Source organism: Sphaeramia orbicularis, chromosome 9 (assembly GCF_902148855.1).
Source record: "Sphaeramia orbicularis chromosome 9, fSphaOr1.1, whole genome shotgun sequence".
NCBI lineage: Eukaryota > Metazoa > Chordata > Actinopteri > Kurtiformes > Apogonidae > Sphaeramia > Sphaeramia orbicularis.
The window spans coordinates 10,950,557-10,964,055 of record NC_043965.1 but is presented as its reverse complement, the minus strand read 5'-3'; the positions used below and the strand labels follow the sequence as shown (position 1 = coordinate 10,964,055).

Here is a 13,499-nt window from a genome sequence, read left to right as displayed (position 1 = left end):
ACAGGATCTTCAATGTTTGGTGGTATCTTGCCAGGTTCCACTACTCCTAAAGAAACAACTGGTGGAGGTTTGTTTTCTAAGTTTGGAGTATCCAGTGCCCAGCCCCAGCCTCAGACTGGACCTAGAATGTCCTCACCAGGACCTACCACTTCAGAGGCTCCAGCAAAGGGACTTTTTTCCATGTTTAGTGGACAAAACCAGCAAGCAGCAACAGCACATCCAACACCGCCACCAGAATCAGATAGTGGTTTCAAAGTCTCTTCTGTTTTCTCACTTGGCAGCAACTCTGATACTAAAAAAGGCAAAACTGGGTTTGGATTATTGGGAATGACTTTCTTGGAGGAAACCAAAGCAGATACTGATAAAGTTGTTTCTGTGGATGAGGAAACTACTCCTGAACAAATTAAACCCCTAGAATCAATTGGATTTTCAGAAAAAGCAAATGATCGCCTATGTGAAACAACAGAAAACATTCCTTCTCAGGCAGCTTCTGTATCATCACTCAGTGAAGAACACCAAGGTGACCAAGCAAGCAAAGGTGTTGGGTTAGATTCAGGAGTAGATATCACAAAACTTCCAAGTGAAAAGACATTTTCCCTTCCTGAGTCTCAAATAGAAGGAGACAAAATAGATGCATTGCAACAAAATGAAAATTCTAAAATTATGGATGAAGCTCCCATATCCAACACACATTTGACCAGTAATTTACCAGACAAAGAGACAGGACTGGACCAAAGTGCTGTACCCAAGGAACCACTTGATGGTCACATTCAGTGTGAAGGAACAAAAGATCTGGTTGGTGCTGAGAAAATACTAGCTGAATCGGAAATGGGTACCACTAACATTAACAGCACAGGTGAAATCATAAGCACTGGCATTGTAACAGAAACTGAAAGTAAACAGATGTCAGACAACACTGTAGATTGTATAGACAATAGCCCAAGCTCACATTTGGTAACAGAGGATGTATCTCTTTCAAAAGACACAGCAATTCATGATGAGGAGAAACAAACTGAGGGTCTGAAATCTATTCATGAAGATCAATCAATACCTGAAAAATCAACAGACGAAGTTGTTTCAAAAGAACCAAGTTCAAGAGCAGATTCATGTCAATCAACTGAGACATGTTTAAAAGTTGATGAGCAAACAGCACTTACAGATGTGCACACATCACCTGAAGAACCTTTGAAAGTTGTTAGTGATAAACTGCCAGTTGCAGAAGTGACCCTATCAAGTGAGGGACCATTGAAGGAGGATGTTGGTGATGAACAAACAGTAGTTGCAGATGTGAAAAAATGCACAAATGAATCCTTTGCAAGTGTAGATGACACAGTGATAACGGATTCAAAGAAACTTACTATAGCTGCAACAGAAACTACTGTTTCAGAAACTGAAAAAGCTACTGAAGAATCTTTGAGGACATTATCTGAAGAGACTGAAAAGGAGTCAGTTAAGTCAAACAAAGAGCTTGAAGGATGTTCAGATGAGATATTACCAGAAAGCAATAGTTCTGTTGCTGCGCTCTCATCAGTAGATAAACAAAAAGCTGATGATACTGAAAAGCCAGAAATTATGACATCTGAACCTGTAGAGCCCATTAAAGTTCCACCAGTGGAGCCTCCCTGTGCTCCACCACCACAACAGCCTAGACCAGGTATGATCAGACCACCTGCTTCAACAGGCCAAAGAATGGGAGGGCCAAGGATGGGAGGGCCAAGAATGGGAGGGCCAAGAATGGGAGGGCCAAGAATGGGAGGACCTAGATTTCCTGGGCCGAGACAACCAGGACCACAGAAGCCCCCTGAGTCAGCTCCACTCTCTGGGTTCATGTCAATGTTTTCAACTCCAGCTGCCTCAAATAAACCATCAACTATTGGTGGATTTTTCTCAAGTTCACCTGGTTCACTTTTTGGAACATCCCCTGCTCCTCGTCAACCACAACAACAACAACAGCAACAACAGAAAAGCTCATTTTTTGGCCTTCAAAGCACTTTGGGTACAGAATCACTCACCAGTGACCTCTTTGGTATATTTAAGGGTTCAGACACAAAATCAGAAGAGCCTCAACACTCTGGCATCGAAGTTGAACAAAGGGATGTTTCTGCAAAGGACACAGTCTCTGAGAGCAGTAAAGAGACAGAAATAAAAACAGACAAGCCAATGTTGCTTGCAGATGAAGGGGTTGAAACAGCTGACAGCAATGAGGTCTGTGAAAAAGGAATAGTGGAAAAACCAGAGCAGGTGGACAAAAAAGAAGCAGAAGGAAGTTCTTTGACTGAATCACTTAAAAACAATGATTTCCCTGAGGAACCAGACAAGAACAACCAAACTCTGTCTATAGATGAGCAAAATTCCACATTGTCTGAGAAACCTGAAGAATCTTCAAGCTCCTGAAAACAAAGGTGTATTTGATATACCAGGTCTGGCTGCCCCTAAGTTTGGTTTCATATCTGCAGCTGCTGAAGGGACGTCATCTCTTGGGTCCCTTTTCTCATCTCAAACCACTAATGCAAAGACACCACAGCCACAACAGACAGATAGTGGTCTCTTTTCTGGCTTCAAAAACTTCTCTGCTGGTATTTTCCAAGATGATAAAACAGCAGTAAAGGAAGAAACTTCATCTACTGCATCTGTATTTGGTTTGAAACTTGGCTCTGTCTTTGGGAACTCTGACCTTTCCAAAGCCGAGTCCTGCGAGCCGGTTGTCACGGCACAACCACAGCCTCAAAGTCCAAAACCTGCTGATGAATTTTGTGAACCAGAGAATGAGAAACTATCACCAGGCTCTGGACAAACTGAAAGTGCAGATGCAAGTGATACAGAAGGACCAACAGAAACGTCAAAAACAGGAAGCTGCGACACCCTAGCGCAAACACCGCAATCTGGCCTCCCTTCTCACTCAGTGTCCCTGTCAGAGGAAATGGATAAACCCCAGTTAAAGATTATCCCTTGTGATGTAAATAAGAGTGAAACTGACACCCCTGAGACCTTGCATGAAGATGTGGGCACAGAAAAAACAAAGGACCTATTGACAATGGACTCTTCGAAAAGGCTAGTACATCCCTATGATAAATGCTAATTTATCATAGTATTGTCGATTAGTTCTTTAGCGCCTTTCATTCCCATGTTCTCCTGTGAAGACTTGTGTTTTGTGGTTTTGTACATTTGAAATAAGTGTCTCTGGATTTAGTTTTATTTCCTTTCCCATCCATTGTTTTAAATCCTACAGGTTAAAGCCTAATATTTGTACAGGGTGTCCCATAAGTCTCCATACATAGGAAAAATAAACGTTTCTTGACATAAACCATTTTTATTTATATAATATGCTCTATATGACTGCCATTTTGTCGGGAACACATTTCAATGCGTGTCCTCCACTGCTGAAGAACTATAAAGAAGAAATATAAAGAAATACATGTTAGAACCATATGTATTATGTCTCCTATGTATGGAGACTTATGGGACGCCCTGTACATTCTTATCTGAATAATGTGTATACACCTCACAATCAAAAACAAAGTATCATAATTACACATATGAAAATACTTATCACATGTGCATCTGCTCGGCTTTATGTGTCGATGCACTGAAGCTATTTTGTACTTGCAGTTTCCCTGACAGTGATGGAAGTGCAATGAATAATAATAATAAAAAAAAAAAAAAAACAATGGTCTGTATTTATGAGTTTTTTGCTTGTGAGGTGTGTATGGTGTAGCCCCTCCTTTTTCTGTCCCCTGCCTTTTTCTAAATTATCCTCTCAGTCCCAGCCAATTTCTTAATATGAATCAAGCTCGGATAGATTTACGATGGTGTGGCAGCGCACACTGTGGAGCCCGGACAGAATCGGAAAGAAAAGCAAGTGAGAAATAATTTGGCCGAGACCCAAGCAAAGTAAATCATGGATGTTGGAGCGCAGACTTTCCTCATTCAGTCATCATGCAGCCCCCACATATGTAACCTCTTCATGCCTCTTATAATGATTTTCATCAACCATTTTTATCTCAACCATATTAACACACACTCTCAAAAATAGAGGTACGAGATCAGAACTTTTTTTTTTTTGTAACTTATATTTTATTAGTTTTAAAAGAACAACAAAATGAAAACAACATAAATAAGTCTGGGTAGCACAGTCTTATCAGTTATTTTGCATATATAATGTCCATTTTTTCCACTTTTTGTTCATTTGTGGTTCTTGTAGTCTCAATCTGTGTGTTAATTTTCCATTAGAAATATGTCCTCAATCATAGTTATCCATTGATCCTTTGATGGTACGTTCATCTTCCCCCAATTCCTTGTTATACATTTTTTTGCAGCTATCAACATCACCTTTACCAAATATTTATCGTATTCACGTATAGTGCCATCACCAAAGTTGCATAAATAAAGAATTTCAGGTTTCTTTGGAATTGTGTACCCTAATACTTGACATAGGACATTGTAGATCATTTCCCAATGTTCCGAAAGTTTTGAACATTTCCAAAAAACATGAGAATGGTCAACATCCATCTCCCCGCATTCTCTCCAACATTGCTGATGCCTCTGGAACTGTTTATTTTTAAACTTGGGTGTGATAAAACATCTTATAAGATTTTTCCAGGCAAATTCCCTCCATGTCCGAGAGCTAGTAGTTATATGATGTAATTTCCATGTGTTTAGCCAGTCTATATCATCAATTTCTATGTCAAATTCTCTTTCCCATTTCACTTTTACATAGTAAGTTGTTTGCTTATTGAGATTTATTAAGGCTTTATACAGGGTGGGGAAGCAAAATTTACAATATTTTGTGGCAGGGATTGAAAGACAGTGTATGACCAATTAGTTTATTGAAAGTCATGAGAATTTATTTGCCACGAGAAAATTTAGATAATAGAAAATGTTTTGATTCTATGTGTCCTCCTTCTTTCTCAATAACTGCCTTCACACGCTTCCTGAAACTTGTGCAAGTGTTCCTCAAATATTGGGGTGACAACTTCTCCCATTCTTCTTTAATAGTATCTTCCAGACTTTCTGGTAATAGTTTTGCTCATAGTCATTCTCTTCTTTCCATTATAAACAGTCTTTATGGACACTCCAACTATTTTTGAAATCTCCTTTGGTGTGACGAGTGCATTCAGCAAATCACACACTCTTTGACGTTTGCTTTCCTGATTACTCATATGGGCAAAAGTTTCTGAAAAGGTATGGATAATAGTGTTAGGTATGATTATGACATCAATATATGTTTGGTTTCAAAACAAGTGACGTAGTGCCTGCTGAGAAAAAACAACTAAATGTTCATTGTAAATTTTGCTTCCCCACCCTGTATATGATGAGATTATCCTAATACTACTATCTTTATATACTTTAGTCATGATTTGAACCACATCGCTCTCTTCCATGGAGGGTCCCACCTGTATTTCCCCCTTTTAATAGTCTCTCATTTGAAGATAACGGAAAAAATCATGTTTCTCAAATTCATATTTTTGTGCCAAAGTTTGGAAACTCTCCAGCCTCCCATTATTTTCCAGAACACACCAAGCTGTACCTCCCTTAGTTACCCAATATTTATAGTTTTGGTCAATTTTGGATGGCATAAATTTACTATCATATGCTATCCATTTTAGTTTTGTTGCATGTCTTTGGACTTTATGTGTACGCAGCATTCCAAACCAAATATTAAATGTATGTTTAGTGAGATCAGAACATTTATGTACCTATAAGTACATTTTTGAAGAATGTTCTCTCAGAAGTACAATATTGGTCTTTAGGAGGCCAGAATTGTGCCTTTAGACTATGAAAAAGGGTCCAAAGTTATGTAAAGTACAAATTTGTACTATAAGGTACCCTGCAGCATTAAAAAATGTGTGTAGACCATGAGAATAGGCTATGGGCTAGGAGAACTGAACAGTAGGCTGAATTATAGTTCAAACATTAGGCTTAGCGCATTATTTATTATATATCATACTGTATATTACTCTATATTATATTTAATAATAATTTGTTTTAATTTAATAGCCCAATTAGCTCAACGATAATAGCCTAATAATTTATTTAGCTTATTAGAACCTCTGATTATTGCCATAATCTCTGTTTTATCAAGTTTTCATTCACACCTCCATGTCTTGATGTCGTAGCTTGCCTATGCCGTTTTTTTCTCAATTAGGCCACCGGTTCAAACTTTAAACATCATGGCATTATCAACTATACAAGAGTTTTCTTTCCATGTAAAGTACTTAAGGTACAAAAATGGAGCATTTCGAAAGGGTACAGAAATGTCTCTCAAAAAAGTACACCCCCAGCGACAAGCATTTGTACCCTTTTAAATACAAGCTGGTACCTCTATTTTTGAGAGTGCACAAGTAAATGGCTTAAGAATAATAATGAATAATGTGTTTGATTACATCACATGGTCCTTATTAAAGGGGTTCCTCCAAATGTACCGCAGTTGAAGTTGTTGAATTTAAGTCGTCATCTAAATTTAGTCTTCGATATGTAACATTTCGAAGCTGCTGGAATTTCTAAATAGATTTATCATCATTATCATTCTGTCTGTGCTTTAAACTGCACCCAGTGAGGACCAAGATGTCAGTTCTTAATTCATTCACTTTATTTCCTGAATTCTTTTCCTTCTTCCTTGTCTGTGCCAAGTATTCCCTCTGTTCTGGACCACACCAGCTAAGTTCAAATGTAAAGTAGTAGGAACACAATTTCTAACTCAGTATGTTGGATGATAAAATAGTTTTGAAATGCTTACCTACAGTATATGGATTAGCATCTTCCTGAAATTAACTTGCATACACTAATAATAATGGAATGGATTTATATAGTGCTTTTCTAGGCACTCAAAGCACTTTACACTGAATCCATTATTCATCCACACACTGGTGGTGTAAAATCCAACTGTATCCACAGCTGCCCTCTCCACCACTACCAAACATTCATACACTAGAGCACAGGTGTCAAACATGTGGCCCAGGGGCCAAATCTGGCCCACCAAAGGGTCCAGTCCAGCCCTAGGTATGAATTTGTGAAGTGCAAAATTTACACTAAGATATTAACAGTCATTTTAGTTCAGGTTCCACATTCAGATAATTCAATCTCAAGTGGGTCAGACCAGTAAAATTCTGTCATAATAATCTATAAATACTCACAACTCCAAATTTTTCTCTTTGTAAATGTAAATGTTTTCATGTATTTACACTAAAACAAAGTATAATTTCACAAAAATATCTGAATAACCTGAACAAATATGAACAACCTAAAATGTCTTAAGAGAAGTAAGTGCAATTTTAACAATATTCTGCCTGATTGTAAATATTTTGTGTTTGTAGATCCACTGTGATCTGTACGTTATAATGTACATGTGTAAATGATAGACTGAGGCAGAATACTGTTCAAATTACACATTTTTTTCAGTTTGTTCATATTATTCACATTGTTTGAAAGGATAGTTTTATAGATGCAAACGTTTTCATAATGTAATTTTACTTTTTTCACTCTAAAACATAGAGAAAAGTTTGGAGTTGACATTATTTATATATTATTGTGTTATTATTTTACTGGTTCAAACCCACTGCAGATCAAATTTAGCTGAATGTGGCCCCTGGACTAAAATGAGTTTGACGCCCCTGCACTAGAGGCAAGGGTGGGGGGGGTGGAGTGTCTTGCCTAAGGACATATGACTGGGACGGAGCAGGATTCAAACCCTCAACCCCCTGGTTATTGGATTACCTGCCCTACCTCCTGGGTCACAGCCCCTACTACAGTCTAGTTACCTGTAGTTTTACCCTTATTTTAAAAACAACTTTATGAACTAAAACCCTTGATCCCAGTTGTCCTTTGTTTGGGCTGCTTCTGTAATATTCAACTGTTTTTCTTACAGTCCTCCAGACAGCAGCCGCTTGGATTCCTCCGGTAACCTTAGCCCAGCCAGTTCCCAGCTTAGCTCTGAACCTGAGGAGCGTAGATACCCAGAGTCCTGCCAGTCCAGCGAACCCCACCCACCTGTCCACAGCCCGCAGTTTACCTACGACGAGGAAGAGGAGGAGGAAAAGGAGCTGCACCCACAACCAGAGCCTGGTTCTAACAAAGACCTGAAGGACTCCTCTGACATCCTAACAAAACCAGTTCTGTACAACCAGGACAACAAAACAAAGATCTGGTAAGTAAAAATACAGGCATTTGGAAAATTAATTCTAGTTTTGGTTCACAATCATTGAAATTACTTGTATGTGGAGATTGCGAAAACTTACAACTAACTTCTTCCTGTCAAATGGATCACAGCAGAAGTGTAAGAAGCTGAGATGCCGATTTTCAAAAGGGTGTTGAATTACTTTTTATGTATGGATACTCTATTCCTCACCATCGTGCTTAACCTTTAAATATGTTTCTATTTTTTTTTTTTTTTTTTTTTTTTATACTTTATTTTTAACAGATTTTTCATTTTTTAGCAAACAGACAGTGAAACAAAAAAGTAAAAACATACAAAACAAAAGACGTCAACAAGCTCAGACAAGGGCAGTATCAAAAATTAAAGTACAATGATAAATATGTGGGTCAATGAGTCACAATGTTATCCCATCATAATAAGAGGGTGGAGTTAGTTTGGGTATTGTCCTGTTTCAGTTCATGTCAGATCCTGTACACCTGCTGACAAAATTACATCCATCATTTTCATAAACATTTGTGCACATTTTCCTGGAATGCATATTTACACATGTTGATAGTAAAACACACAGATGTTGATAAATATGTGTATTTCTCATGAGAAAAACGAGGTGCTGTCCTATTGGGGCGTCACATCTTCTGGGATAGATTTTTTCCATTTTAGCCAATAATGAGTAAATTTGTCCAAATTATGGTTCAAGGAGAAAGTTAGTTTGGTAACACTTTACTTGAAGGTCTAGTTTATAATGCATTAAGTGCACATTCATAAGACATTATAATGCATTTATAAAAGCCATTACAACAGTTTATGATCATGTACAACAACTTATACCAAGGTTAATAAAGTATTATAAGTGTAGGTCTAATGTATTATAAATTCTGCTTTCATAATGTTTTATACATCCATACCAAAGTGACAACAGTGTTTGAAGGAAGAATCTCAAGTCCTGGGTTACAATACACATTCTAACCATCATAACTGTAGCCAGTTATAAAGACACAGAGAACTGCTGTGACATGTAGTTTCTGAAACTGAATGATGCCTTATAAACATCAATAATAAGTTACAGGATGACTTTAAGAGCTTTTAGTAAAGTTACAACACTGTGTGAGGTTATTAGCAATTGTATGATATTATAACAAAAGTCTGATGACGTATGAGCAGTATCTGCTGGCTCTGAGTAAAGTGTAAATCAAAAATTATACATCAAAGTGTTCTTAATAGCTCTTTATTTTGCAAAAATAAAAAAAACATTAAAAGAACAGAGACAGTAAATAGAAGTGTTACATGTTGCTTTGTACATAAATAAAAAATAATGTGGCAGCTCTAAATCTTTATTAATTCAAACACATACTTTAATTTTTTTTTTTTTTTTAAATAAATATGAAATCCCTAAAATAGATGGGTAAAGGGACCAGTGACAAAACCTAACAAAAGTTCCCCACCTAAAAAAATAAATTCCTTCACAGTGCTTTGGTATGGATGTATAAAACATTATGAAAGCTGAATTTATAATACATTAGGCCTACACTTATAATAGTAGTGACCACTATGCATGAAAAGGTTGATATACAGTGTAGAAACTCCTTTGTTTGATTGTAAACATGAGTAGATCTTTGCAAATATGTTTCTATTATAATCATTGTTCTTTTTTAATCTTCTTCAGTTTGTTTGAAGATGGTCCTCCTCCCTGTTCTCCAGCCAAAGTCCGTTGGCTCAAGGCATATAACAAAGTCCGAGTCCAGCTCCTGGAGGTAGGAAACCATCTCTTTATGTTATATAACCTATATGCATCGGAAGTTTTCAACATGGAAGTCAAGTCTGTCCAGTTCCACTCCACACCTAGTGTTCAACGCATGAACATTTTCACCCCCCTCTTCCTCTTCTCTCTGCTGCTCTACCCTGTTACTCCCATGGGATGGTTGAGTTGTCAGTCATGCCACAGCAATTTGCACTAATTTTGTGCTCTGTACGAATTTTGACTTTGATGTGGGAAACCCTTTTTCAGCACGGGTTCCTTCAGATCCAGCCATGGAGCTCCTACAACACTAACTTCTTAATTCAAAGATATGGTCCTGTGAGTTAAAACGATTTCCTTGATCATGGTAGAGAAATGTCTCGGGGTGATTTAGAGTTGGACTGAAGTGGTGATGGTGTGTAATGTTGAAATGTTATATGTTCTATAGGTCTATCATGTTTTCCTATTTCATTTTCCACACCTTTATTTGTTTTTCTGTCATTTTTAAAGTACAGTATGTACCCACTAAGTCTTCAGTTTAGTGTGGGAAACCCTGCTGCAGACTTTATCCAATCTGCCAAGGCTATTGCATTGCATCAAACACGAGAGACGTTTGTGACAGTTCAGGTTCTGTTCACAAACCTGAAGCCAGAGAAAATAACACAAGCGGATAATAAAAAAACACAGAGGCTCAACAGACACCAGCAGTTCAACACTTATGCACAACCGACTTTATAGAATTCATAATTGGAACATTTGTATTTGCAAAACTGGCAATATTTGCAAAAATACCAGATTTGCATGAAACTATGTTCAATTAAAAAAAGGGAGGCAGTGGGAATAACTCTGGGATGTACGCCACTTCTATGTCTGATTAGATATATTTTGTTGATTCTTTGGAAAATGTCAGCTAAACAGTCAGCTCTATAAGTTTCCCTTTCAAAGCACAACATTAGTCGCTTTTCCATTGGACATATGTGCAAAACTTTACTAAATGTCGAAAAACCAGAAGTGCGCAATGTCGTTTTTTCCATTTAAATCACAAATGTGATGATTTGTTTATTTATTATCACGAGATGTCACGAGAAGTCATTCCATAAACATGGCAACGAACATAAATATCTCTTGTTTTGAATCTAGAATGCTCGCTGCCTCTCTATCCCGTACTAAATTCAAAAAGATTTGGTTTCCTCAAGTGTCCACATATACCGCGCCATGTCTTTCAAATCTCTTCTTCTTCACTTGTTGTAATGTCCATCAACAGCTGTTTTTTTTTTTTTTTTTTTTGTTTACATGACTCTAGTTGTGCAAAAAGGTCTTTCCATTACAGTTTTGCATCATATACCAATTTTGCTATGCCTGGAAAAGCACTTCTTCCAAGTGCAAAAACTTTTCATCAAAAAATTTGAGTTTTGGCGAAATTGTCGTTTTTCCATTCGGCAAATTTTTATGTGCAACTTATATTTGCACAATTTGAGGGTCAATGGAAATGCGACTGCTGTGTGTTGTGTCTTTTTGTTTTTATGCGCTTTTATAGTATTTGATTAAACTGTTGTTTTTAATAATTTGATCACGTTTTTAGATGTAAAGCACTTTGGTCTTCTTTGTGTTGTTGTAAAGGGCTATATAAATAGACTTTGATTGATTGATTGATTGATTGATTGATTAGAGGTGATGATTTACAAAGGGTAGTGGTTTCAATTCACTGCTAATTGTACCATTGTTGAATACAGGGAAAAAAGGTAGTTGGTTCCACATTTTCACCTGCATTATTCCTGGTCTTGTGATCATTCTTGTAAAGAGCTCTTAGACATATTATGTGACCAAATGCTCAGGATGCTCAACCAAAAGTCAGATAGACTCATATGGTCAAAGGGGTTTTGGTCAAGAACTGGAGATGCATGACCTCCTCAGATAATGACATTCAAAGGTCCGATCTGTAGCCGATACAAACACCTGGAAATGTCGTTTCCATATAACTGATATAACAAATCAGCAGCCTGGCAGTCAGGTTTGACCACAGAAGGCTGCAGATTGTGGATTTCAGAACTCACAGCTGTGGCAGATACAATGGGACTTCTGTGTTCCTTCTCCTCTGCTTCATCTTCTTTAATCGTTTTCTGTTCTGCCAATGGTGATCCAGACATGCTTTTGGAAACAGGTTGGACACTGGTTGCTGGGGTGCCAATAAGAGGGGGGGGGGGGGGGGGTGCATGACAAAATCATGGGGCCCAGCATTTGTGGGGTCCCACAGAGCAGAAGATGAGGTCCAGTGGATACAGGCTAGAAGTTGTGAAAATATCGTGTAAGATCCGCAGTATAAGAGAGGCGTAGAAGTCGGGAATTGGTCGTTGAAAGCATGTTAGTTAAGTTTCAGTTTTGTTTTCACGCTAGAGTTAGTGATGTTATGTATGGACCGGACCCCCACATACATACCCTGCCCATACCTGCTCCGACACAGATCGACAACATACTGAATTTTGGGGAAGGGCTCACAACATTTAGCTTTCATGGGGCCCATATTTGGTAGCGGAGCCCCTGACTGGTGTATTTGTCCTCTACCACCTCCACAGAAAACTCCATATTCTGCTGTCTCTCCTTGATCTATGTGTCTGTTTCCAGAGAGAAATAAGTGTTTAAAAGGCATTCGTGTCTTATCAGATGACATCTGTAGAACCCCCACACCCTGCACAGATGCCTTCACAGGTTTTGTTCATGAATTTGCACACTGGTAGATCACCTTCAAAAGTGGCTGCTCCTGTTGCTGTTTTTGGATTCTGAAGGGTATTAGTAAATGTGACCCTGTGTGCAGGTGCAAAAAATTGCAGTTAATAGTTGGAGGGGGATTTTAAACAGTAAAATCTCAGAGTTAGGGCGCTTTCACACAGTGTACCCGAGTCTGTATCTGAGTATGTTTGACCCCGAAGTCCGCTTTATTTTATCAATGTGAATGCAAACATTCCGTGCTCGAGTACCGTACCCAAGTCCAGTTGAGAAGGTAGTCCTGGGTATGGACTGCGCGGACTCCAGTATGATACGTTGCCGCGTGAAAGCGATACGTACCTGAGACCGGAAGTGACTGTTAGTGTGTTCTTTTGTTGGAAGCTCCAAGAATAAGTCCAGATTCTTTTAGGTCTCATTTTAATAAATTTATTACTTCTTACTCTGAAGTCAAGCAGATGTAATTCCTCAACTCAATGCAAACCCCCTAATGACCGTGTTTACCTCTTATCTCTTGTTGTTTACAATCATCTGTGGGCATGTGTATTTAAGAGTGTGCTTAAGATAAAACCTAAATCCTATAATCATAAATCTGTCAGTTTAGTATGTGACCAAGATGTGAGCTATCCTAACAAATTTACGACTGACCAGTGAAACAAAGAAAATCTAGTGACACAAAGGAATCCTGACCAATACTGACTAACATCTGATTAAACCCAGGAATTTAACCATCCAAATTAAAATAATATTTCATGACCTAATCACCACTCCGACTACGGAAGTGACCTAATCACCACAAGACCATAGACAGTGCTCCTGCTGTCTCCTGAAAAAGCCTTGGATCCATGCGGCACGGGCTCACCTTACCGACCAAACCACTCGGTGATATAT

The 13,499-nt window shown here is 38.1% G+C and overlaps 1 protein-coding gene across 3 annotated transcripts in view; it reads left to right on the top strand.

The window, feature by feature from the left end:
• Nucleotides 1-2,216: 2,216 nt before the first annotated feature.
• LOC115425830 (protein unc-13 homolog B-like) overlaps nucleotides 2,217-13,499 on the top strand; it is a 240,365-nt gene continuing 229,082 nt past the window's right edge. For all 3 annotated transcript variants that reach the window (XM_030143619.1, XM_030143616.1, XM_030143617.1), the window contains exons 1-3: nucleotides 2,217-3,051; nucleotides 7,865-8,143; nucleotides 9,816-9,903. In XM_030143619.1, coding sequence (XP_029999479.1) covers nucleotides 2,342-3,051; nucleotides 7,865-8,143; nucleotides 9,816-9,903 — 1,077 coding nt within the window. In that variant the 5' untranslated portion in view covers nucleotides 2,217-2,341. The remainder of the gene's footprint in view (nucleotides 3,052-7,864; nucleotides 8,144-9,815; nucleotides 9,904-13,499) is intronic.